Below are 26,993 nucleotides of genomic sequence, written 5' to 3'. Positions count from 1 at the left end.
GTGGGGGTGTTACTCTAAGATATCGCCATTAGAGACCTCAATTCTCAGTTTACTCAATTTCTTTAGAAAAGAATCCTTCAGGGTGTGTTGTATGAGGTGAGTAGGGGAATAAAGGGACTGATTCTTATAAATCAACATGGGTCATTGTTTAATCCCATTTATTCAGCCCTGCTCCCCACTTCATCTTCTATCATATGTGCCCACTTCAAGCCAGAGTCTCTCTTGGGTCACTCTGGGTAGATAAGCTCCCACCTCCAGTCCAGTTCACTCATGGCATGTTCTAGACCTGTACCGTCCAGTTGAGTAGCTGCTAGCCCCCCGTGGTTATTGAGCACATGAAACAGGGTAGTCTGAGTTGAGATGTGCTCTAAGTGTAAAATACATACCGATTCTGAACCCTTAGTACACACACACACACAAAAGAAAGCAGGCTGGGCATGGTGGCCCATGCCTGTAATCCCAGCACTTTGAGAGACTGAGGCAGGCGGATGGCTTGAGCTCAGGAGTTTGAGACCAGCCTGGGCAACTTGGCAAAATGCCATCTCTACCAAAAATACAAAAATTAGCTGGGCATGGTAGCCTGCACCTATAGTCCCAGCTGCTTGGAAGGCTGAGGTGGGAGGATGGCTTGAGCCTGGGAGGTGGAGATTGCAATAAACTGAGATTGCACCACTGCACTGTAGCCTGGGAAACAGAGCTAGGCCCTGTCTCAAAAAAAAAAAAAGAGAAACTTAAGGCTGGGCACAGTGGCTCACACCTGTAATCCCAGCACTTTGGGAGGCCAAGGCAGGGTGGATCGCTTGGGCCCAGGAGCTTGAGACCAGTCTGGGCAACATGGCAGAACCCTGTCTCTACAGAAAATATAAAAATTAGTTGGGCATGGTGGCACGCACCTGAAGTACCAGCTACTTGAGAGGTCAGAGGATTGCTCCTGAATAGCTGGGACTACAGATGTGTGCCAGCACCTGAGCCTAGGAGGTAGAGGCTGCAGTGAGCCGTGATTACGCCACTGCCCTCCAGCAGCCTGGGCAACACAGCAAGACCCTGTCTTAGTAAAAAAAAAAAAATGAAAGTAAAACATCTCAAAATATTCACTATATGTTGAAGTGATAGCATTTGCATGTATTGGGTTAAGTAAAATAGAATCTTAAAATTAATTTCAGGAGGCTGATGCAGGAGAATCTCTTGAACCCGGAAGGTGGAGGTTGCAGTAAGCCGAGAATGTGTGACTGTACTCCAGTCTGGGGCACAGAGTGAGACTCCATCTCCCAAAAAAAAAAAAAAAGGCCGGGTGCGGTGGCTCACACCTGTAATCCTAGCACTTTGGTAGGCCAAAGCGAGCGGATCACCTGAGGTCAGGAGTTCAAGACCAGCCTGACCAACATGGAAAAACCCCGTCTCTACTAAAAACACAAAATTAGCCAGGCGTGGTGGTGCATGCTTGTAATCCCAGCTACTAGGGAGGCTGAGGCAAGAGAATCACTTGAACCTGGGAGGCAGAGGTTGCAGTGAGACGAGATCATGCCACTGCACTCCAGCCTGGGCAACAAGAGTGAAACTCTGTCTCAATAATAATAATTTCATCTCTTTTTTTTTTTTTTTTTTTGAGACGGAGTCTGTCGCCCAGGCTGGAGTGCAGTGGTGCGATCTCTGCTCACTGCAAGCTCCCCCTCCCAGGTTCACGCCATTCTCCTGCCTCAGCCTCCCGAGTAGCTGGGACTACAGGTGCCTGCCACCACGCCCGGCTAATTTTTTGTATTTTTAGTAGAGACGGGTTTCACCATGTTAGCCAGAATCGTCTCGATCTCCTGACCTCGTAATCCACCTGCCTCAGCCTCCCAAAGTGCTGGGATTACAGGGATGAGCCACCGCACCCAGCCCATCTCTTTTTTAATGTGGCTAAATTATGTGACTCTAGTGGCGGGTGCCTGTAGTCCCAGCTACTCGGGAGGCTGAGGCAGGAGAATGGTGTGAACCCGGGAGGTGGAGCTTGCAGTGAGCCAAGATCTCACCACTGCCCTCCAGCCTGGATGACAGAGCCAGACTCCGTCTCAAAAAAAATAAAAATTATGTGACTCATCTTTCTGTTGGAAAGCGATGCTCTAGACCATGACTGCTTCTTCGTCTGTCATCATGTCTCCATCTGCTTTCTAAATTTGTCAGAATCATTTGTGCACTGATGACCCTTGCTTCCTTTTTTTTTTTTTTTTTTTGCTGATACAGATTTATTTTCTACTTTGATAGACTCACATGTAGGGTGGAGGAGATGGGAGGGAATCTGCTATCATGCATATGAAGCTGCTTCTAACTTCTAACCTGTCAGAGCAGTCTGTCACCAAATAATTTAATTGATCATAGGACCTATCTGCAGTCCTTCTTAGAGACAAAGCCAGCGAGATTCTTTAAGTTTAAGCTGGAGACCTTTGTATGTTCACATAGGTGCCCCCACCCCCTCATTACCACAAGATAGCCTGAAGACTATTTTGGGAATCCCATTTTAGTCTTTTTTCCTGTCCCCATAGAATCACTGGCCTCTTCCTTTTCTAGTCAAAATTCTATTGATCATCACCAGAAACTATGCTGGGGGTTGTTGTAGGACTAAAAGACGGTATTTATGAGAACACTAGTGTAATACCTTGCTGAGAGTGGGATCAATACAAGCTATGTAATTTAGGGCAAGTTAAGGAAACTGAGGCTCATAGAGGTTAAATAACTTGCCATTAATCACAGAGCTAGTAAGTGGCAGAGCTGGGGGTTTTTTTTGTTTGTTTGTTTGTTTGTTTGTTTTAGACAGGGTCTCATTCTGTCACCCAGGCTGGAGTGCAGTGGTGTGATCTCAGCTCATTGCAGCCTTGAACCCCGCTAGGATCAGATGATCTTCCCACTTCCACCTCCCAAATAGCTGAAACTATAGGCATGTAGTCTGGCTGCTTTATGTATTTTCTGTAGAGACAAGGGTTTCGCCATCTTGCCCAGGCTGGTCTCGATCTCATGGCTCAAGCAGTTTCTCTACCTCTGCCTCCCAAAGTGCTGGGATTACAGGTTTGAACCACCACACCCAGCCCAGAGCTGGGATTTTGATCCAAGCCTGTTTGACCCTAAAGGTTATGCTCTTGACCACAGTTCTGTTTTTATGTTATGGACTGTACAGTGTAATTGAGCACAATTCTCTAAGCTATTTTATTTAGCCTTTCCACAGGAAAAATGGTAGCATCCCTATTTTATAGACTGGAAAACAGAAACTCAGGGAGGCTAAATGACTTGCCAGGGACACTCAGATATTTCTTCTTGGGACCCCCAGAAAAAAGTAAAAGGAGATTTTTTTTTTTTTTTAGATGGAGTCTCACTCTGTTGCCCAGGCTGGAGTGCAATGGTGTGATCTCGGCTCATTGCAACTTCTGCTTCTTGAAATGTAGCATTGTCAGCCAGGTGTAGTAGCTCACACCTTTAATCCCAGCACTTTGGGAGGCTGAGGCAGGTGGAGGTCAGGAGTTCAAGACCAGCGTGGCGAACATCATGAAACCCCATCTCTACAAAAATACAGAAATTAGCTGGGCATGATGGCAGGTGCCTGTAATCCCAGCTACTCGGGAGACTGAGGCAGGAGAATCGCTTGAACCCAGGAAGTGGAGGTTGCAGTGAGCCAAGATCACGCCACTGCACTCCAGCCTGAGCAACAGAGTGATACTCTGTCTCAAAAAAAAAAAGAAAAGAAAAGAAATGTAGCATTGTGATCAGCCCTAACTCCTGGGGGCAGCCCAGGAACCCTTGTGGGGGTGTGTAATTCTGAGGACCTGGGGAAACTGAGAGGCCCCAAGCTGAAAAAGGGAATATTTATAAAAGCCCCTACTATGATGGGCGTGGCACTTACTCACTTTTTATAATTACTCTTCTAGACTATGGGCCCATCTAGTTTTCTCCGCATACAATGGCAGCCACACACATAATTAGCTCCAGCCCTGCTCTCAGGGTGCTGCTCAGGGAAAAAGATTTGTTCTGTTCAAGGGCCCATTTCAGTGCCTGGTACGTAATAAACATAAATATTTGTTCCTGAACCGCCCTCCTCTGCAAACTAAAGAGCTGTTCTCATATGCACCCATAACAACTCATTACTTACACCTCTCGTGTGTGTGTATTTTTTTTTTTTTTTTTTTTGAGACAAAGTCTTACTCTGCCCGGCCAGAGTGCAGTGGCACAATCATGGATCACTGCAGCCTCAACCTCCTAGGTTCAGGTGATCCTCCTACCTCAGCCTGTGTAGCTGGGACTACAGGCATGTACCACCATACCCACCTAATTTTTTGTTGTTGTTGTTGTTTTGTTTTTTTTTTTTTTTTGAGACGGAGTCTCGCTCTGTCGCCCAGGCTGGAGTGCAGTGGCGTGATCTCTGCTCACTGCAAGCTCCACCTCCTGGGTTCACGCCATTCTCCTGCCTCAGCCTCCCGAGTAGCTGGGACCACAGGCGCCCGCCACCACGCCTGGCTAATTTTTTGTATTTTTTAGTAGAGACAGGGTTTTATCATGTTGGCCAGGATGATCCCAATCTCCTGACCTCATGATCCGCCCGCCTCAGCCTCCCAAAGTGCTGGGATTACAGGCGTGAGCCACCGCGCCCGGCCCATACCCGCCTAATTTGTAAATTTGTTTTGTAGAGATGGAGTCTCACTATGTTGCCCAGGCTGGTCTTGAACTCCTGGGCTCATGTGATCTTCCCACCTCGGCGTCCCAAAGTGCTGGGATTACAGACATGAGCTACCGTGCTTGTCCTCTGTGTACACTTTTAACTAATTACTCATAATGATTTGTTGAGTAGGTGCCTTGATCTTTGGTACCAAACAGTTCTGATTTTGAGCCCCACCCACACCTGCCCTATCACTTCCTTACTAATGTGTAAGCTTTGGGAATTTATTTCACCTTTCTGAGCCACAGCTTCCTCAGCTGAAAAGGGGACAAAATAACAGTACCCGATGAATAGTGTTGTTATGAGAAAAGAATTCCTGAAAGCATTCGGTGCAGTGCCTGGAACATAGGCCGTGCCCAGCGAATGTGGGCTGTTGCTGTTGTGAGTCATCCCTAGGCTGCGAGTGCAGGGACTTGTCTCTTGCTTCCTACTGTAGCCCCAATGTCAGCAGTTCTGCTATACCCCTAGTGCTTGGCACGTACCAAGTGGTAATACGTGTGCTGAATGACTGGCCATTGGATGGGGGGTGGATGGATGAAAGGACTGGTAAATTCTCCCCTCTGGGCAGCCAGGAGAGCTGAGGCCCAGGAAGGAAAGAAGATCCCTTCAGTGGCTGAGAGTTGGGATCCTGGCCCATGGGCAGGCCTTCCCTCACCACCGTCTTCCCCAGCAGGTTTGGGATGTACATTCCGTTCCTACAGCTGAATTGCGACCTCCGCAAGACAAGCCTCTTCAACCACATGGCCTCCGTGGGGCCCCGGGAGGCGGTCAGCAGCCTGGCGAAGAGCCGGGACTACCTCCTGACACTGCGGGAGACGTGGAAGCAGCACACAAGACAGCTGTATGGCCCGGACGCCATGCCCACCCATGCCTGCTGCCTATCGCCCAGCCTCATCCGCAGTGAGGTGGAGTTCCTCAAGATGGACTTCAACTGGCGCATGAAGGAAGTGCTCGTCAGCTCCATGCTGAGTGCCTACTACGTGGCCTTTGTGCCTGTCTGGTTCGTGAAGGTGCGTAGCTCAAGCCAGGGAGGGAAAGGGCCTAGCTGGGACCTTACCCTGCTGCCTGCCCTACGTGAGTTCTCCTGCTGGCCTAACTAACTATGCGTTTTTGATGTGATTTCCCATCTCTTCTCCTCTGGAGGACTGGAGCAACTACTGTCTCCATTTTATTTTTTATTTTTAGAGACCGGGTCTTGCTCTGTCACCTACACTGGAGTGCAGTGGCACAATCATGGATCACTGCAGCCTCAATCTCCTGGTCTCAAGTGATCCTTCTGTCTCAGCCTCTTGAGTAGCTGCGACTACAGGCATGAGCTACCATGCCCAGCTAATTTTTAAATTTCTTATAGAGATGGAGTCTCACTATGCTGCCCAAGCTGGTCTCAGAATTCCTGGTCTTAAATGGTCCTCCTGCCTCAGCTTCCCAAAGTGTTGGGATTACAAGCATCAGCCACTACATCCGCCTGTATCCATTTTATTTTACTTTTTTTATTTTTTATTTTACTTTATTTTTTTGAGACAGAGTCTCATTCTGTTGGCCAGGCTAGAGTACAGTGGCACGATATCAGCTCACAGCAACCTCCACCTCCCAGGTTCAAGCAATTCTCCTGCGTCAGCCTCCCAAGTAGCTGGGATTATAGACATGTGCCACCATGCCCAGCTAATTTTTGTATTTTTAGTAGAGACAGGGTTTCACCATGTTGGTCAGTCTGGTCTCAAACTCCTGGCCCCAAGTGATCCACCCACCTTGGCCTCCCAAAGTGTTGGGATTACAGGCATGAGCCACCGTGCCCGAGCCTGTGTCCATTTTAAAGTGAAGAGAACTAGACTCACTGAAGGGAAGTGACCTATCCAAGGTCACCCAGCCAATGAGGGAGACACGGCATTGTTATTTATAATACTTGATTACAAAGACTAGTGAGTTTGTAGTTCAGCAGCTATTGTGACACAGACATGTCACAATGCCTGGTTTTATCATTTAGTAAGGAAGCCAGTGTTCTTTTTTTTTTTTTTTTTTGAGACGGAGTCTCGCTCTATCGCCCAGGCTGGAGTGCAGTGGCGCAATCTCGGCTCACTGCAAGCTCCGCCTCCCGGGTTCACGCCATTCTCCTGCCTCAGCCTCTCCGAGTAGCTGGGACTACAGGCGCCCGCCACCACGCCCGGCTAATTTTTTGTATTTTTAGTAGAGACGGGGTTTCACTGTGGTCTCGATCTCCTGACCTCGTGATCTGCCCGCCTCGGCCTCCCAAAGTGCTGGGATTACAAGCATGAGCCACCGCGCCCGGCCAGGAAGCCAGTGTTCATCCAGATTTGAGTGATCCCAAAAGCCTGTGCTCTCTTTGTCCTAACCTCTCAGTCTCCTGGGAAGGTACCTCCTCAGCTGCAAGCTGCAGTGGGCTTGAGAGAACTTAATGCCCTTTTCTGAGATGGAGTCTTGCTCTGTGCCCAGGCTAGAGTGCAGTGGTGCAATCTCGGCTCACTACAAGCTCCACCTCCTGGGTTCACGCCATTTTCGTGCCTCAGCCTCCCGAGTAGCTGGGACTACAGGCGCCTGCCACCACGCCTGGCTATGTCTTTTTTTTTTTTTTAGACGGAGTCTCGCTCTGTCACCCAGGCTGGAGTGCAGTGGTGTGATCTCGGCTCACTGCACCCTCCACCTCCCAGGTTCAAGCAATTCTCTTGCCTCAGCCTCCCAAGTAGCTGGGATTATAGGCGCGCACCACCACACCCAACTAATTTCTGTATTTTTAGTAGAGACGGGCTTTCACCATGTTGGCCAGACTGGTCTTGAACTCCTGACCTCAGGTGATCCACCCACCTCAGCCTCCCAAAGTGCTGGGATTGTAGGCGTGAGCCACCACACCCAGCCCTTTTTTTTTTTTTTTTTTTTTAAGACTGGGTCTTGCTGTATGGCCCAGGCTGGAGTGCAGTGGTGCAATCTTGGCTCACTGCAGCCTTTGCCTCCTGGGTTCAAGCAATTCTCCTATCTTAGCCTCCTGAATAGCTGGGACTACAGGTATGCGCCACCATGCCTGGCTAATTTTTGTATTTTTAGTAGAGACAGGGTTTCGCCATGTTGGCCAGGCCAGTCTCAAGCTCCTGACCTCAAGTGATCCACCCACCTTAGCCTCCCAAAGTGCTGAGATTACAGGTGTGAGCCACCGTGCCCGGCCCTTAATGTCTTTTGCGCACCTATAACATGCCTGAAGCTTTCATAAGTGTTACAGTCCTCCTAACACCTCTTGGAGGTGGTTCGTAGTTGCTCTTTTTTTTTTTTTTTTTGAGACGGAGTCTTGCTCTGTCGCCCAGGCTGGAGTGCAGTGTCACGATATCGGCTCACTGCAACTTCTGCCTCCCAGGTTCAAGTGATTCTTCTGCCTCAGCCTCCTGAGTAGCTGGGACTACAGGCGCACGCCACCACGCCTGGCTAATTTTTGTATTTTCAGTAGAAACAGGGTTTCACTATATTAGCCAGGCTGATCTCGAACTCCTGATCTCGTGATCTGCCCACCTCGGCCTCCCAAAGTGCCAGGATTACAGGTGTGAGCCACCGCGCTGGGCCTAGTAGTTGCTCTGTCCTCATTTGACAGATGAGGAAACTAAAGCACAGAGAAGGTAAATGACTTGCCCAGTGTCACATAGTAAATAAGCAAAAGAGCCAAGATTTGAATTCAGGTCTCTTGGACCCCAGAGCCTGTTCTCTGGCTCAGAGTGGTGGGCAGTAGGAGCAGATTTCCTTGTAGAAAACCAACTAGTGGGCACAGGGCCTGAGCCTTCTTTGTTGGGTGTTTGATTCTTGGTTTCAGGCTATTCTGAGGTCTCCCCGGGACTGTCCTAACCTCTCAGTCAGGTAGAATCAGGGAAGGAAAGGGAATGAGGCCATTACGGGGATCCCAGGCCTCACCCACCTTCTGCTACCCCCAGAACACACATTACTATGACAAGCGCTGGTCCTGTGAGCTCTTCCTGCTGGTGTCCATCAGCACCTCCGTGATCCTCATGCAGCACCTGCTGCCTGCCAGCTACTGTGACCTGCTGCACAAGGCCGCCGCCCATCTGGGCTGTTGGCAGAAGGTGGACCCAGCGCTGTGCTCCAACGTGCTGCAGCACCCGTGAGTCACCCTACCCTGCTCAACCCAATCCCAGCCCTTCCGGTCAGCATCTGGAGTCACTTGTCCACCCGCTGATTAACTTACTCAGTTAGCAAATAGTTACTGAGCGTGTCTTGTGGATTAGGCCAAGTGTCCAGGGTGGGGTATGGTGGGGCCTGACACACGTTCCCTGTCCTTGGGTAACTTGCAGTGTACTGAAGACAGGAGGGGACTGATGGTAATTCATGGACTTGTTGACGTTCTCTTTGCTGACTGTTTATTCACTCATTGCCTTACTTGTTCATGCTTCACTCTTCTTTTACGTGCTCACTCATCCCCTGGGTCATTACGTCACCTACTCTTTCAGCAGACATTTACTTCCACCCAGTCCATACCAGGCCTGTGGATGTGCCAGGCAAAAGAGCTTGGACTTTGACTTAGGTCTAGCAGGGATAGAGGATTTTTAGCAGTGGAGGGACCCATGCCAAGGTGTGCTTTAGAATCATCAGCCTGGTGCCAAGATGTGGTGCTGTGCTAGTTGATGCTGAACCCTGGCCAGGGAAGGACGAGATGGGCAAAAGAGACCTAGCTGCAAGAAGGCACTGCACCCGGAGCAGACGCAGAAGTCACACTGCTCAGGGGCCCTTTTCAAAGTACTTTTCCCCCCAGGTTATACTAATTTTCCTGCCTGTATTTCCCCAGTAGACTGGAAGCTCCTCAAGGCCAGGATCACCTCGGAAGCACATCTGAGTCTTGGGCCCAGGACAAGGCTTGGCAGAGAGGAGGCCCCTAGGACAGGTTTGCAGAGGTAGGCCCACCAAGGAGCAGAGATGCAAGCAAGGCCATAGAAGCTAAGCCTCCTGGTGTTGGCCGTGCGTGTCAGTCAGGGTCCCTTTCAGGCTCTGTCCTGGAGGTCCAGAAGAGTGACTGGGCATTGCTGATGGGGCCAAAAGGAGGTTTGGCTTAGCCTTGGGCTCTGAGGGGCGGGAGGAATAGAAAGATAGAACATAGCTGAACATGAGGATATACCTGTCCATGGCTCACCGTGGTCCTTCGCGTGGCTTCCCAGATGATGAGCTGGGTCCTGCCGATGTTTCTGCCTCATCTTTTACCATGCCCCAACCCATCCTCTGCTCTTCAGCAAAGCAAAGCAAATCTCCTCAGGTTCTCATATGCTTTATGCACTTGTGCCTCCAGGCTTTTGCATGTGATGTGTCTTTTGCTTGGGATGGTCTTTCCATTCTTTCTATCCTGATTAACTCCTAGTCATCCTTCAGCACTTTGCCTCCTCCAGGAACACTTTCCTGACCAACCAGAATGGGTTCAGTGCCCCTCCCCTATAAGGGGCCCCTCCTTTCAGTGGCCCATAATACCGTGATCATTGCATTTAATGCTTTCTACTATGTTTGCTTAGTTACCTGCCTGTCATTTCAGGACTGAAAGTTCACAAAGGTCAGGCCCTTGCCTGTCTAGCACTCAGTTGTCTCCTCAGGCCTTTTTTTTTTTTTTTTTTTTTTTTTTTTTTTTTGAGATGGAGTCACGCTCTGTTGCCCAGGCTGGAGTGCAGTGGCACAATCTTGGCTCATTGCAATCTCTCCCTCCTGGATTCAAGCGATTCAGCGATTCTCCTGCCTCGGCCTCCCAAGTAGCTGGGACTACAGGTGTGCACCACCACACCCGGCTAATTTTTATGTTTTTAGTAGAGACGGGGTTTTGCCATGTTAGCAAGGCCGGTCTCGAACTCCTGATCTCAGGTGATTCACTCATCCTGGCCTCCCAAAGTGCTGGGGTTACAGGCGTGGGCCACTACGCTTGGCCTAGGCCTTTCTTTTTAAGGTGAAATTTCCATACAGTGAAATGTGCAATCCTTTTTTTTTTGAGACAAGGTCTCACTCTGTCCTCCCAGGCTGGAGTGCAGTGGTGCAATCACAGCTCATTATAGCCACAACCTCCTGGGCTCAGGTGATCCTCCCACCTCAGCTCTCAAGTCAGTGGGATTACAGGCGCATGCCACCACGTCCAGCTAATTTTTGTTTTTTGTTTTTGTTTTTTTTTTTGAGACAGAGTCTTGCTCTGTCGCCCAGGCTGGAGTGCAGTGGCGCAATCTCGGCTCACTGCAAGCTCCGCCTCCTCGGTTCACGCCATTCTCCTGCCTCAGCCTCTCCGAGTAGCTGGGACTACAGGCGCCCGCCACCACGCCTGGCTAATTTTTTGTATTTTTAGTAGAGTCGGGGTTTCACTGTGGTCTCGATCTCCTGACCTCGTGATCTGCCCGCCTTGGCCTCCCAAAGTGCTGGGATTACAAGCGTGAGCCACCGCGCCCAGCCAATTTTTGTATTTTTTTGTAGAGACTAGGTTTTGCCATGTTGCCCAGGCTGGTCTAGAGCTCCTGGGCTCGAGCGATCCACCCACCTCAACCTCCCAGAGTGCTGAGATCACAGGCATGAGCCACTGCACTTGGCCTACAAATCTTAAAGGGTACAATTCTTTCAGTTTTGATAAAGGTATATATGCTCATGTAACCCACCGCTCATTCAAGATATAGAACATTTCCAGCCTTTCAGAAAATGTCCTCATGGCCCTTCCCAGTGACCTTTCCCCCAAGACAACTACCTTTCTGTTTTCTTTCACAAGAGGTTAGTTTTGCCTATCATAGAACTTAATATAAATGAAATCGTGTCCAACTTCTTTTTTTTTTTTTTTTTTTTTTTGCGACAGAGTGTCACTCTGTCACCCAGGCTGGAGTGCAGTGGCACGATCTTGGCTCACTGCAATTTCCGCCTCCCAGGTTCAAGCAGTTCTCCTGCCTCAGCCTCCCGAGTAGCTGGGATTACAGGCCTGTATCACCATGCCCCGCTAATTTTTTTTTTTGTATTTTTAGTAGAAACGGGGTTTCACCATGTTGGCCAGGCTGGTCTCAAACTCCTGACCTCAGGTGATCTGCCCACCCTTGGCCTCCCAAAGTGCTGGGATTACAAGTGTGAGCCACTGTGCCCAGCCAACTATTCTTTTTTTTTTAATGAGTGAGTCAGCAAGGCAAGAGCATTGGGTTGAGAAGGGGGCTGCTTACAGGCCCTTGAGTCTTTCAGTCCTCTGGTCCAGGCCCTTGGGATTCCTGGGAGATCTCACAGGACATTATAAGAAAGCTCACTGGGCTGGGTGCGGTGGCTCACGCTTGTAATCCCAGCACTTTGGGAGGCCAAGGCGGGCGGATCACGAGGTCAGGATATCGAGACCATCCTGGCTAACACGGTGAAACCCCGTCTCTTTTAAAAATACAAAAAATTAGCCGGGCGCAGTGGCGGGTGCCTGTAGTCCCAGCTACTCAGGAGGCCGAAGCAGGAGAATGGCATGAACCTGGGAGCGGAGCTTGCAGTGAGCTGAGATAGAGATAGCGCCACTGCAGTCTGGCCTGGGCAGAAGAGCGAGACTCCGTCTCAAAAAAAAAAAAGAAAGCTCACTGGTCCCACCATCTCATTCACATGCTCACTAGGGCCTCTCTGTGCCAGGCCTTGCGGCATGCTCTGAGGACACAGGGATGGATTAGATCCTCCTGCTCAAGGGCGCTCAGCCTAGTGAGGTACACAGATGGGAAATAAATAAATGACCAGCATTGGGGAATGTGGACTAGTAGCAGGAGATGCAGGGAACAGTTAAAGGATGCCAGACGGGCCAGGCACGGTGGCTCATGCCTGTAATCCTAGCACTTTGGGAGGCCAAGGCAGGCGGATCACCTGAGGTCAGCAGTTCGAGACCAGCCTGGGCAACATGGTGAAACCCCGTCTCTACAAAAAATACAGAAAAATTAGCCGGGCGTGGTGGCGGGTGCCTATAGTTCTGAGGCAGGAGAATCACTTGAACCCAGGAGGTGGAGGTTGCAGTGAGCCAAGTGCCACTGCACTCCAGCCTGGGCAGCAGAGTGAGACTCTGTCTCAAAAAAAAAAAAACACTCATAGGTGGGAATTGAACAATGAGAACACTTGGACACAGGGTGGGGAACATCACACACCAGGACCTGTCATGGGGTGGGGGGAGGGGGAGGGATAAGAGAAATACCTAATGTAAATGACGAGTTAATGGGTGCAGCACACCAACGTGGCACATGTATACATATGTAACAAACCTCCATGTTGTACACATGTACCCTAGAACTTAAAGTGTAAAAAAAAAGGATGCCAAACTCTAGGGAGTTTGAGAAAGGCTTTGTGGAGGAACCTGGGTTTTGAAGGATGATGAAGAGCTTACCAGAAGAATTAGGCTTTGGCAAGGGCAATCCAGTTGGAGGGAGCAGCTTAGGGAGAGACATGAAGCAGTACAGAGTGCTGGAGGAACGAGAAACAGCATGAGCTGTGTGGTGAGGGTTGTGGAAAGCCACACAAGATCTCAGAGGCCATGCCAAATCCTTGGGGCCTTGACCCCAAAGGCACTAGGAAGCCTTCAAAAGGTTTTAAGCAGGACCAGGTGCTGTGGCTGACGCCTGTAATCCCAGCACTTTGAGAGACCGAGGCGGACAGATCACCTGACGTCAGGAATTCGAGACTAGCCTGGCCAACATGGTGAAACCCCATCTCTACTAAAAATACAAAAATTAGCTGGGCATGGTGGCAGATGCCTGTAATCCCAGCTACTCTTCAGGCTGAGGCAGGAGAATTGCTTGAACCTGGGAGGTGGAGGTTGCAGTAAGCCAAGATTGTGCCACTGCACTCCAGCCTGGGCGACAAGATCAAAACTCATTCTCAAAAAAAAAAAAAAAAAAAGCCCACGAAGAGTTTGAAGCAGAGGGTGGTCAGGCTGAGCTTAGTATTTTACAGAGGCCACTCAGACAGCTGTGTGGTGGACCACCTGGAGGCAAGAGGTGAGACCAGACGAAGCAAAGGGACCCAGAGAGGAAAAGGGTTTTCTCAACAATCTCTTAGTCATTAGTGTCAGCCCTAGACCACCTAACTTACAGTACAGTGGATTCCTCATGATTCTTACCCCACTTTACAGAGGAGGCAGCTGAAACCCAGAAAAGGAAAGTCAGTGTGTCTAAGCGATAGAAATGGGGGTAGAGCCCTGGTGATTCCCTCCTGCCCATTCTTCTGGTATCCCTTTTGTGGGTGACCTGGGGATAAGGGGCACCATTGAACTGTGCCTCCAGGTGGACTGAAGAATGCATGTGGCCGCAGGGCGTGCTGGTGAAGCACAGCAAGAACGTCTACAAAGCCGTAGGCCACTACAACGTGGCCATCCCCTCTGACGTCTCCCACTTCCGCTTCCATGTGAGTCTCCTCCCTGGGGAAGGAGGGTGGGAGGATCTGCAGGGCAGGAATGTGATGTCATTGCAAGAGAAAGCTATTTTCAGTATTTCCCCAATCCACAGGAAGACAGTGCACACATGTAGCACAAGGACAGCCATATAAATTGTCACCTAATAACTGCAGCTCGGCCGGGCATGGTGGCTCACGCCTGTAATCCCAGCACTTTGGGAGACCGAGACAGACAGATCACCTGAGGTCAGGAGTTCAAGACCAGACCAGCCTGGTCAACATGGTGAAACCTTGTCTCCACTAAAAATACAAAAATTAGCCAGGCATGGTGGTGGGCGCCTGTAATCCCAGCTACTCGGGAGGCTGAGGAGGGAGAATCACTTGAACTCAGGAGACGGAGGCTGCAGCGAGCCGAGATCACGCCACTGCACTTCAGCCTGGGCAACAGAGCAAGACTCATTCTCAAAAAAATAAATAAATAAATAACTGCAGCTCATTTGGTTGTAGATCTTTGAGAACATTGGACAGAGGGAGAGAAGATGATACAGTAAAAGAAGGAGCTCTTGGCAGTGAAAGACAATACTGTCTTCATTTGTTACTGTGTGCCAGGCATGTCGTTAAGCACTCTCCATGTGCCTTCCTACTCAGCCTTACCCTGAACCTTGTACGTGAAAGATATGCTAGGGTTATCTCTGTTTTTAGATACTGAAATCAGCGTAGAGAGTTTAACTTGTTAAAGGGTACCTTCTTGGGAAACTTGAGAACTAATGGTAATGACTCATGACTTAGCTATGGAAAGGGCTGCTCAAAATTATCTAAACTAGTGATCTCTATTTTTTTTACTTTCACTATGAAATCCCCTCCCCCCTTTTTTTTTTTTTTGAGATGGAGTCTTGCTCTGTCGCCCAGGGTGGAGTGCAGTGGCAGGATCTCGGCTCACTGCAAGCTCCGCCTCCCGGGTTCACGCCATTCTCCTGCCTCAGCCTCCCCGAGTAGCTGGGACTACAGGCGCCCGCCACCACACCCGGCTAATCCCTCCCCCTTTTTTTAAAAAAACACAATCAGAGGCCAAAATCCAATATACAGGACCTCCCGGCACTGCTGTGTTTGGAGGAGTTAGAACCCCCTTCACTTCCTGCTCACCCCCACTGTAACTCCTAAAGGATCCCCATGAAACCTGGGGCTCTAAGGGACACGGCATGAGAAATCACTGACCTAGGCTGATGTCTTCATTTCACAGTTGAGAAATCCAAGCCCCAGAGAGGAAAGGGACTTGCCCAAAGTATTGCAGCCTGTTAGGTGCAGAGCTGAGCCTGACATCCTCGTCTCTTGGCCTCCCGTTTCCTACCACTTCTCCTGTCCTGTAAGCAGCTCTTGAGATTTAGGTACCTTGGCCCCTGTGGAATAAAAATCCCTAGACACTGTGCACTCTTTTGAACTGATCAGAGATTTTTTTTTAGTCCCTACATTCTACCTTGCTGTTGAGAGTGAGCTGTTGCCATGTCCCTTGGCAGCTTCCAGCCTAGCTAGGGATGTACCTATGAAGTAGTAGGTAATTCAGGCTGTGGAGTCTGTAATAACTTTCCATGCCTATGTCATAGGATTCTAATTTGTTCAGGCCCAACAATACCCAGGAGATGACATTAAAAGGTGTTGATTTTATTGAGGGTCAGTGGATGAGGGAGAAAAAATTTTTTAAAGGTGTTGACTTTAGACCACAAAAAGAGTTTGAGAGAGCAAGCAGAACCTGTCGAGAAAGACTTCCTAGGGGAGGTAGAAGTTGAACAGGATCTTAGATGACTTACGTCAGAAGCAGCAGTCCTATCAGGAGGAATACCACAAGCAAAGGCAGATGAGGTGGCAAAGTCCAAATCCAACCCCAGAAAGTCTTCGTCCCCACCCATGTCTGCATGGGGCCCCAAGAGCCTGTGCCCTTCACTGGCCCACCCAGAACCCCCATCCAGGAGGAAGGTTTCTGGAGCACACCTTTTAGCCGTGCCCACCCCCTTCCGGGCAGTTCTTTTTCAGCAAACCCCTGCGGATCCTCAACATCCTTCTGCTGCTGGAGGGCGCTGTCATCGTCTACCAGCTGTACTCCCTAATGTCCTCAGAAAAGTGGCACCAGACCATCTCGCTGGCCCTCATCCTCTTCAGCAACTACTACGCCTTCTTCAAGCTGCTTCGGGACCGTCTGGTACTGGGCAAGGCCTACTCATACTCTGCCAGCCCCCAGAGAGACCTGGACCACCGCTTCTCCTGAGCCCTGGGGTGACCTCGGGGACAGCGTCCAGGCTTCAGCCAGGGGCTCACTGGCAAGGAGCTGTTGGGTAGGAGTAGGGGGTGGGGGGACAAAAGACAAAAAAATCCACCAGAGCTTTGTATTTTTGTTACGTACTGTTTCTTTGATAATTGATGTGATAAGGAAAAAAGTCCTATTTTTATACTCCCAACAAGCCTGTGTCCTGTGGTTCTTTCCCTTCGTGTGTGTGAGACCTATTGCAGAGGTGTGGGATTCTGGTTTAGGAAGCCCCAACATGTGGCTTCTGAAGCCTCTGTGGGTACTGCCTTCTTCAGTAGAGAGAAGATGAGAAGGCACTGGAGGCCGTGGTAGCAGTAATAGCTACTGCGAACTGAATGCTCACTGTGTACCAGATGCTGCTCTGTGTGTATTTCAGGCCTTGCCTTAATCTAACTTTTATGATAACCCTAGGAGGAAAGTGCTGTCACTCCAATGGATGAAGAACTGGAGCTCAGAGAGTTACAGTGACTTGCCCATAGTAACACAGCTAGGAAGCGGTAGAGCTGGACATAAAACCTCTGAAAGGCCGGGCACAGTGGCTCAAGCCTGTAATCCCAGCACTTTGGGAGGCCGAGGTGGGCAGATCACTGGAAGCCAGGAGTTCAAGACCAGCCTGGCCAAGATGGCAAAACCCCATCTCTACTAAAAATACAAAAATTAGCCAGGTGTGGTGGTGCATGTCGGTAGTCCCAGCTACTTGGAAGGCTGAGGCACGAGAATCACTTGAACCTGGAGGCAGAGGTTGCAGTGAGCTGAGATTGCGCCATTGCACCCCAGCCTGGGTGACAGAGCAAGACACTGTCTCAAAAAAAATAAAATAAGGCCGGGCGCCATGGCTCACACCTGTAATCCCAACACTTTGGGAGGCCGAGGCAGGTGGGTCACCTGAGGTCAGGAGTTTGAGACCAGCCTGACCAACGTGGAGAAACCCTGTCTACTAAAAATACAAAACTAGCCAGGCATGGTGGGTAGCGCATGCCTATAATCCCAGCTACTCGGGAGGCTGAGGCAGGAGGATTGCTTGAACCCCAGAGGCAGAGGTTGCAGTCAGCCAAGATCGATCCCGCCACTGCAGTCTTGCAGTGCCAAGACTGGGCCAAGATCCAGTGTGGGCAACAAGAGCAAAACTCCGTCTCAAAAATAAAAATGAAAAACCTCTGGAAGATGACACTACTATCCCGGCAGAATGTGATGTCTTGATTATCTCAGCATGCCGTCACTGAGACGCTCCTTGCTGGGTGTTACGGTAGATGGTGAGGATGCCAAGACGCTGGAACGAGCAAGTAATACTACACCGGGATGAGCCCAAGAGTTACAAGGTACAACAGAGCAGAGAGGAGAAAATGCTTAATGTTCCCTGGGCTTCTTTGAGGAGGGGATAGTCTGAATTGTATTAGCCACTTCCTAGGTGGACAAGAGAGGAAAAGGGTGTTTCAGTTAGAGAAGCAGGCAAATGTAATAGTGCACGTGAAGTAGCACATAGATTTGGAACATCCTGGTGTGTTTCGGGGAAGGTAAACAGAATGTGGATCTTAGAGCAGGAAGGATTTAAAAAAAAGTGGAGCGGGAAAGGTCAACAGAGGATGGATCAGGGAGGACCAGCAGTCCTAGGCTAGCAAAGGTGTATGAGCAGGGTCACGTCCTAGAGAAGAAACAGCTGCTTGTAGGGTCACTGCCTCCTATGGGCATAGGATGGAGGGTTCAGGCTGAAAGGAGAGGAAACGTGGACACTCAGCCATTCTCATCTATTCAGCCCACGTTCCCTGAGCCCTTCTTGGCCATAAGGTATGCAGACGAGCTCACAATAGTATATGGGAGACACACACCTCAACAAATATTTTTGGTGCCTCTATTGAGGCAGACGCTGTGCTGAACACTGGGATGGTTACAAAGATAAGGAAGATACTGTCCCTTCCATAGACAACAAGGAGAGATGGACACACACTGTGAGCAAATTTGGGTGTGAAATGCTAAGGAAAATTAGTGTCCATTTCTTCCTGTAGTAGCAGAGAAGGCAGGTGCCCTATCTGGAAAGACAGGCTTACCCAAAGAGCTGATAGCTGAGCTTGGTCTTGAAAGTGAGTAGTTCTCAGAGTCGGGCGCGGTGGCTAACGCCTGTAATCCCAGCACTTTGGGAGGGGCGGGGGCGGGTGGATCACCTGAGGTCAGGAGTTCAACACCAGCCTGGCCAACATGGCAAAATCCCGTCTCTACTAAAAATACAAAAATAAGGCCGGGCACCGTGGCTCACGCTTGTAATCCCAGCACTTTGGGAGGCCGAGGCAGGTGGATCACGAGGTCAGGAGTTCGAGACCAGCTTGGCTAACACAGTGAAACCCTGTCTCTACTAAAAATAACAAAAATTAGCTGGGTGTGGTGGCAGGCACCTGTAATCCCAGCTACTCGGGAGACTGAGGCAGGAGAATCGCTTGAACCCGGGAGGCAGAGGTTGCAGTGAGCCGAGATCACGCCCCTTTACTCCAGCCTGGGAGACACAGCTAGACTCTGTCTCAAAAAAAAAACAAAAAACAACAACAAAAAACCCAACAACAAAAAATTAGCCGGGTGTGGTGGCGCATGCCTGTAATCCCAGTTAGTCAGGAGGCTAAGGCGGGAGAGTTGCTTGAACCCGGGAGGTGAAGTTTGCAGTGAGCCGAGATCATGCCATTGCACTCCAGCCTGGGCAACAAGAGCAAAACTCCGTCTCAAAAAAAAAAAAAAAAAAGTGAGTAGTTCTCATGGTTAAGTGGGGAAGGGAGAGGCCGGGCGTGGTGGCTCACGCTTGTAATCCCAGCACTTTGGGAGGCCGAGGCGGGCGGCTCACGAGGTCAGGAGATCGAGACCACAGTGAAACCCCGTCTCTACTAAAAAAAATACAAAAAATTAGCCGGGCGTGGTGGCGGGCGCCTGTAGTCCCAGCTACTCAGAGAGGCTGAGGCAGGAGAATGGCGTGAACCCGGGAGGCGGAGCTTGCAGTGAGCCGAGATTGCGCCACTGCACTCCAGCCTGGGCGACAGAGCAAGACTCCGTCTCAAAAAAAAAAAAAAAAAAAAAAAAGTGGGGAAGGGAGGGCACTGCATTCTAAGCAGAGGGAACGGCATATGCAAAGGCACATGAGAAGATAGGCGCATGTTTGAAGAAATGTGGTTCTCCAAATATGGTTGGAGCCTGCGTTGCCTGGTGGGGAGTGTCCCAAGAAGCAGGTAAGGACCAGTCTATGTGCCAGATTAAAATGTCTGGACATTACCTAAGGGCAGGCAGTAGGAAGTTGCTAAGCAGAAGAGTTACACTGTAAGGTTTCTGGTTTTTTTCTTTTTCTTTTCTTTTTTTTTTTTTTTTTTTTTTTTTTAATGAGACAGCGTTTCTCCGTGTTGCCCAGGCCGGTCTTGAACTCCTGGGCTCAAGCAATTCTTCCACCTCAGCCTTCCCAGTAGCTGAGATTACAGCTCTCTGCTTTTCAGGAGATAGTGGGTGGGAGTCAGAGAGTCTGGAGGCAGGAGGCCAGAGAGGAGGCAGGCAAAATAGAACAGGGCAAAGTGATGAGGTGTCACCTTAAGCAGGGACAGTAGGAAGGGAAATATAGTGCGCCCCTTCCTGACCTCCATCCTAGAGTTTTCCTTTTGATTTCTTTGCCACAATAAAATGGGCCAGGTGCACAACTAAAGTTGGCAATTTGTTGTGACAGGCCCTCGTTCTGCTTCCAGAAGATAGATCCCTCTGTGTCTTGAAGATATAGCCTGGCTCTGTGTGTCGAGGTGGGGGACAGGAGGGCTGGCATGTCATGGAAAAAGAAAGGCCTGATATGTACTAGCCATACGTCCCATGATTGAAAAGGCATATGAACAATAAGAGCCTCAATTTCCTCATCTCTAAAAGGGGAAATCATGTCCCTTGCTCTGTGTAACTCAATTTTTTGTTCATTCGTTTATTCATTCAATAGTTATTTATGGAGCACACATAATGTGCCAGATTCTGTGCTAGGTGCTGGAGATACGGTGGTAAACAATATAGAACCCACCCCTGCCTTCAAGGAGCTTGCTGTGAGGATAAATGAAATAATGATTATGAAATCACTCTGTCAACTATACTGCATGGGTCTCATTGTTTTTCTTTCTTTTTTTTTTTTTTGAGACAGAGTCTCGCTCTGTCACCCAGGCTGGAGTGCAGTGGCGCAATCTCAGCTCACTCCAAGCTCCACTTTCCGGGTTCACGCCATTCTCCTGCCTCAGCCTCCGGCGTAGCTGGGACTACAGGCACCTGCCACCACCCCCGGCTAATTTTTTTGTATTTTTTTTAGTAGAGACAGGCTTTCACCATGTTAGCCAGGATGGTCTCGATCTCCTGACCTTGTGATCCGCCCGTCTCGGCCTTCCAAAGTGCTGGGATTACAGGCATGAGCCACCACGCCCGGCCTTTTTTTTTTTTTTTTTTAAGAGACGGGGGATCTTGCTATGTTGCCCAGGCTGGTCTCGAACTCTTGGGCTCAAGCAATCTGCCCGCCTCAGCCTCTTAAAATGCTGGGATTACAGGAATGAGCCACCACGTCCAGCCTATTTCTTTCTCTCTCTCTCTCTGTCTTTTTTTTCTTTTTTTCAGAGACAGGGTCTCACTCTATCACCCAATCTGGAGTATAGTGACACAGTCATGGCACTGCAGCCTTAACCTCCTGGGCTCAAGTGATCCTCTCGCCTCCCAAGTACAAGTGCGCATTACCATGCCTGGCTAATTTTTTTCTTTTGATTTATTTTTTGTGGAGATGGGGTCTCACTGTGTTGCCCAGTCTGGTCTTGAGCTCCTGGCCTCAAGTGATCCTCTGGCCTCAGCCTCCCAAAGTGTTAGGATTACAGACAAGCATGAACCACCATACCTAGCCCTATTATCTATTTCTCATCTCCCAATAAGATTGCAACCTCAACTAGGGCTACCTGTGTAGGCCTAATCAGAAAACCTGAGTTTAGTCTTACTTCTTTGTTTCCTTCTCTCCATAGCCTCATTGAGCAAGGCACTTCCCTTCTCTAGATGATTCGTTATTCATATTCAGCCCAAGGTCTATGATTGTTGTTTTTGTTTTTAGAGACAGAGTTTTGCTCTTGTCTCCCAGGCTGGAATGCAGTGGCACAATCTCGGCTCACTGCAACCTCTGCCTCCCGGGTTAAAGCAATTCTCCTGCCTCAGCCTCCCGAGTAGCTGGGATTACAGGCGCGCACCACCACGCCTGGCTAAGTTTTCTATTTTTAGTAGAGACCATGGGCAGGCTGGTCTCGAACTCCTGACCTCAGGTGATCCGCCCGCCTCGGCCTACCCAAAGTGCTGGGATTACAGGTGTGAGCCACAGCGCCCAGCCGATTGGTTTCAACTATTAAAAGAAGGGATAAACTGGCCCGGCGCGGTGGCTCAAGCCTGTAATCCCAGAACTTTCGGGGCGGGCGGATCACCTGAGGTAAGGAGTTCGAGACCAGCCTGGCCAATATGGTGAAACACCATCTCTAATAAAAATACAAAAATTAGCCAGGCGTGGTGGCAGGCGCCTGGAATCCCAGCTACTCGGGGGGCTGAGGCAGGAGAATCGCTTGAACCCGGGAGGCAGAGAGTGCAGTGAGCCGAGATCGCGCCATCGCACTCCAGCATGGGGGGAGAAGAGCGAGACTTCGTCTCAAAAAAAAAAAAAAAAGGAGGGATAAGCTTCTGGCAGAAAAAGTTCCGGGGAAAGAAATCTCACTATAAAAAAGAAATAGTAGCACAAACAGCTGGGAACTCCTAGACACACTTAACTTTCTTAGGTATCCCTCCCAGCCACTCCTTTCGTATTCATTTCCACTCCCCACCTTTAGCAGCTGCGGTCTCTTTAAGTGCGCACTTTCGGTGTAATGATAGGCGGTTGGGCCAATAACGCGTTTCGTCCTGGAGTTAACTGGTTTGTCCCTTTCGCGCTGCCGTCCTGCAGGTCCGCCATATTGTCTGCTGAAAGCTGCCGCTGAAGCTGCCGCCGCTGCCTCCGCCGCCCAGAGTGAGCGAGCGGAGCCGCGATGGGTGAGTCGGGAAACCACGCAGCAGGGTTCTTGGGCTCGGGGAGTGTCAGGGCCTGGGATTTGGCGAGAGCCTGTCTCCGGTCTGCGGAAGATGTCTGCATCCCCCTCTACCCAGGTCTGAGGGGAGAAGTCAGGCCGGGAGTGCCCCTCTTGCCAGTTTTGGGCCGAGCTGGGGCCCGTGCTGGAAGCAGTCCTTTGGTGCTGGTTCCGGGGACACCTTGGCACGCCTGGAGTCCCCCACATGGTGGCCTCGGGCAGGAGCCCACGTGTTCCTGGGAGGTAGGAAGGGGCCTGCCCTCCGTCCTGCGCCCAGACTGGGGCTGGGGGACGGGCTCCCGGCGGCAGGCCTGGGCGGCGCTAGGGTAGCTTTCTCCTGGGTTGTGTTTGGCCAACGTGCGTCTTGACTAGGTTCAGTGGCTCCCCTGAACTCAGGGAAGTCCTACCTACGTAGCGAGGTGCAGTCCTCTGGTGAGGGGACGCCAGGCGAGCCAGCACCAGGCCGGTAAGCATGGGCAGCCAGGCCGAGGGCAGCTTGCGCCGCCGAAGGCCGGGGGAACGGAATCAAGGCGGAATAGTGTGGTTCCGTTGGGCTCAGACTGGCATCCCTTGAGATGGTAGAGCACCAAAGGCCGAGTCCTCTTGGCCATTTTTAGGTTGGGGACTTTAGGTTTCTGGGCTGGCCCTGGTAAGGAGAAAAGGAGCGACCTGTTGATCTTTCCGAGGGGACTCCGGCTGGCAAGGCCTCTGTTGAGAGAGAATACCATGGCGAAGTCTTTGCATTTAGAGTCAGAACCAACAGTGGTAATTCCTCTAAAGCAGTAAAAATTGTGAAATTTGCTAAGCTCTTTCTACGTACGGGCATCGTTCTGATTGCTTTACGTGTCTTGTTTTACTTAATTTGTACAACCTAAGGAAATAGATGCTACCATTATTGCCATTTTACGGATGTGGAAGCCGAGCTTTAGAGAGGTAAAGTAACTTACCCAGGGTCATGCAGTGGCTAAGCCAGGGTGAACACTCCCAAGCCCAGATTGTAACTGCGGTTTGTTGTTGTTGTTGATTGTAACTGCTGTTTGTTGTTGTTGTTGTTGTTGTTGTTGATGGAGTCTTGCTCTGTCGCCCAGGCTGGAGTGCAGTGACGTGATCTCGGCTCACTGCAACCTCCTGCCTCCCGGGTTCAAGCGATTCTCCTGCCTCAGCCTCCCGAGTAGCTGGGATTACAGGCACCCACCACCACGCCCGGCTAATTTTTGTGGTTTTTTGGCAGAGATAGGGTTTCGTCATGTTGGCCATGCTGGTCTCGAACCCCTGACCTCAAGTGATTCACCTGCCTCGGCCTCCCAAAGTGCTGGGATTACAGGTGTGGGCCACTGCGCCGGCCTGTTTGTTTTGTTTTGTTTTGTTTTGTTTTTTTTAAATGACCCGGCCCTCTAGTGGTTGGGCAGGGAGAAAAGGGGAAAAAACCTTTTAACCCTAGGCAAAGTTGTAAATGTGTTCGGGTTTTCTGTTTGTTTATTTTGTTTTGTTTTGTTTTGCTTTTTGTTTTTGCATGTGGGCCCACTTTGAAATCTTTTTTTTTTTTTTTTTTTTTTGAGATGGAGTCTGGCTCTGTCGCCCAGGCTGGAGTGTGCATTGGCGCGATCTCGGCTCACTGCAACCACCTTCCTGGGTTCACGCCATTCTTCTGCCTCAGCCTCCTGAGTAGCTGGGACTACAGGTGCCTGCCACCACGCCTGGCTAATTTTTTTGTATTTTTTTGTATTTTTAGTAGAGACGGGGTTTCACCGTGTTAGCCAGGATGGTCTTGATCTCCTGACCTCGTGATCTGCCCACCTCGGCTTCCCAAAGTGCTGAGATTACAAGCGTGAGCCACCATGCCCGGCCACTGTGAAATCCTTTTTCTGAATGAAACTGAAAGAATCCAGAGTGAATTGATAACTCTAATTATTGTGTGTGGGGCAAGCAAAATGAGAATCCGGAATTGAATTTTTTTTTTTTTTTTTTTTCTGAGAAGAAATTTCACTCTTGTCTCCCATGCTGGAGTGCAGTGGCCCGATCTCGGCTCACTGCAACCTCTGCCTCCCGGGTTAAAGCAATTTTCCTGCCTCAGCCTCCTGAGTAGCTGGGATTACAGGCATCCACCACCACGCCCAGCTAATTTTTGTATTTTTAGTAGAGACAGGATTTCACCATGTTGGCCAAGCTGGTCTCGAACTCCTGACCTCTGGTGATGCGCCCGTCTCGGCCTATGGGATTATAGGCTTGAGCCACCTTGCCCAGCCCAAATGCCGTTCTCTTATTTAGTCCCCAAATATCTTGATAACACAGCCCCACCCCTTCTTTCTAGAGGTGAGAAAAGGAAGGCTCAGAAAGGAAGAAAAACATTATTGTGGACCGTGCTAGATGCTTCCCACATGTGTTGTTGTGTCTGACATTTAAGTGACTTCCAATACCAGATCTGATTCTAAAGTCATTGCCTTGAAGCTCAAGTGAATAATTTCTGCTTCCTTAGAATCACAGATCTTAAAAAATACAAAAATTAGCCGGGCATGGTGGCATGCTCCTGTAATCCCAGCTACTTGGGAGGCTGAGAAGGGAGAATTGCTTGAACCCGGGAGGCGGAGGTTGCAGTGAGCCGAGATCGTGCCAGCCTGGGCAACAAGTGAGACTCCCTCTCAAAAACAAACAAATAAACAAACAAAAAACAGATAACAGTGTTTGGAGCCTAAAGGGCTCCATGAATATCAGAACAGATTCTTTTCCACTTTCAATAATGTTCCTTTCCTTTAACCACTGGTTTCCAGGTTTCCCTATTGAGTAATAAGTCTGATAGGCCTTTCTTAGTAGCTGGAGCTTCATCTTTCAGTGAAAAAAATTTAGAGGGTTTTATGTTATAAACTTTGTTATAAATTTTATATTGGTCTTCAGTTTCAGAAACACTGTTGCCTCAAAGGGAAGGAACTAATGTTTAATAAGCCCAGTGAAATAAGTAGAGATTTACTCAGTTTTATAGATTTGGAAACTGCCTCAGAGAAGATAACACAGCCAGTAAGCCACAAAGCCAGGAGTAAGATTCTTACCCATTTTGCAGCACATAAATCTATAAGACTTAAGGCTTTAAGAAATAAACTTAGTCCTATTCTGGTACAGTTCAACATGAAAGTTCTTCAGTGGAGGAACAAAACCTGACCAAGGTCTCGAAGGGGATTTTTAGCCTAGAGTCAGGTAACTTCCTCTTTCCAGCTCCATCTCAGTTACCTCTCCCTCATCGTAGCTTGTCTTTATGAATGTCAGCTTTTTGTTTGTTTTATCTATACCCCATGTAGACCAAACTAATGCATTCATTTAATTCTAACATCTAATCTAAGGTATCTTGGGTTATCTCCATTTACACTTATAAACTGAGGCTTTGAGAAGATTAGGTGACTAGTCCAAGGCTAGTATTCTGGATCCTTTGGGCACGGGAGACACTAACACAGCCTGCCTTCACATGCCCACAAGTACGGAACCTGCTGTATTTCACTGCCTCTTAAGTGTACTCTTAGTCTGTATCCTACTAGCTCAGTCGTATATCCTACACTATTTCTGCTATGCCAAACTTCATTACCCTTAACAGACCTTTGCAGTGATTTCCCTGCCACTAGGTGTCCTGTAGGGGTGATATTTGTAGCTCTGGAGATTGCTTTATTCTGACTCTCTAGCAGAGACTACAACCTCATGAGTCTTGGTAGACACTACTTGTCTTTTCACTATTACTACTACTTTGCTAACTGGGAATCTGGCCACCCTTCCTTACCCCAGGGGGTGGGTCTTGATATAAACTCTAAACCAGTCATTGTAACTCTAGCTCCCTAGACAGCGATTGATTTAGGCATGGGCATATGATTCGGTTCTTGCTAATTAGATGAGAAGGGAAGCCTGGGGAACTTCTGGAGAAGCCTTCCTTATTTAAAAGAGACTTGCCAGCTTTTATTTTATTATTTTTTGCCAGTTTGTATTTTAATCCAGGTTGCAAAATGTGTGAGCCACAGCAAAAGACAGAGATGGGAAAGCTATAATAGTAACAATACCCAACACTTGTATAGAAGTTACTATGTGCTAGGTACTCTTCTAAGTAGAGGCATACCTCAGAGCTAAGGCAAGTTTGGTTCCAGACCACTGCAATAAAGCAAATATAATAAAGCAAGTGACACGAATTTTTCTGTTTTCCAATGCATATAAAAGTTATCTTTATACTATATTGTAGTCTCTTAAGTGTGCAATAATACGTATAGTAAAAGTACCTTTTTTATTTATTTATTTATTTTTTTGAGACAGAGGCTCGCCCTGTCACCCAGGCTGGAGTGCAATGGCGTGATCTCGGCTCACTGCAACCTCCACTTTGTGGATTCAAACGATACTCCTGCCTCAGCCTCCTGAGTAGCTGGGATTACAGGCGCCCGCCACCACACCCAGCTAATTTTTGTGTTTTTAGTAGAGACGGAGTTTCACCATGTTGGACAGGCTGGTCTTGAACTCCTGACCTCATGATCTGCCCGCCTCAGCCTCCCAAAGTGCTGGGATTACAGGCGTGCATGAGCCACCGTGCCCAGCCAAAAGTACATATCTTAATTTAGAAATACTTATTGTGAAAAGTTGCCAT

The 26,993-nt window shown here is 49.3% G+C and overlaps 2 protein-coding genes across 9 annotated transcripts in view; both read left to right on the top strand.

Annotated features, from left to right (window-relative positions):
* TMEM39B (transmembrane protein 39B) overlaps positions 1 to 16,473 on the top strand; it is a 29,475-nt gene extending 13,002 nt beyond the window's left edge. For 3 of the 7 annotated variants that reach the window (XM_055255674.2, XM_055255675.2, XM_055255676.2), the window contains 4 exons: positions 5,355 to 5,691; positions 8,608 to 8,795; positions 13,915 to 14,035; positions 16,041 to 16,473. In XM_055255674.2, coding sequence (XP_055111649.1) covers positions 5,355 to 5,691; positions 8,608 to 8,795; positions 13,915 to 14,035; positions 16,041 to 16,283 — 889 coding nt within the window. In that variant the 3' untranslated portion in view covers positions 16,284 to 16,473. Of the gene's footprint in view, positions 1 to 5,354; positions 5,692 to 8,607; positions 8,796 to 9,476; positions 9,583 to 13,914; positions 14,036 to 16,040 lie in introns of those variants that run through there. The other 4 variants (XM_063627968.1, XM_063627970.1, XM_063627969.1 and 1 more) reach the window with 4 other exon arrangements.
* A 5,762-nt stretch (positions 16,474 to 22,235) lies between these two features.
* Positions 22,236 to 26,993, top strand: part of KPNA6 (karyopherin subunit alpha 6) — a 65,374-nt gene continuing 60,616 nt past the window's right edge. The window contains exon 1 of one of the 2 annotated variants that reach the window (XM_055254602.2): positions 22,236 to 22,352. In XM_055254602.2, coding sequence (XP_055110577.1) covers positions 22,349 to 22,352 — 4 coding nt within the window. In that variant the 5' untranslated portion in view covers positions 22,236 to 22,348. The other variant, XM_063627960.1, reaches the window with a different exon arrangement.

The sequence above is a fragment of the Symphalangus syndactylus genome, chromosome 12 (genome assembly GCF_028878055.3).
Source record: "Symphalangus syndactylus isolate Jambi chromosome 12, NHGRI_mSymSyn1-v2.1_pri, whole genome shotgun sequence".
Taxonomy (NCBI): Eukaryota; Metazoa; Chordata; class Mammalia; order Primates; family Hylobatidae; genus Symphalangus; species Symphalangus syndactylus.
Note: the sequence above shows the minus strand (reverse complement) of the source record. Positions and strands in the feature narration are given on the sequence as shown.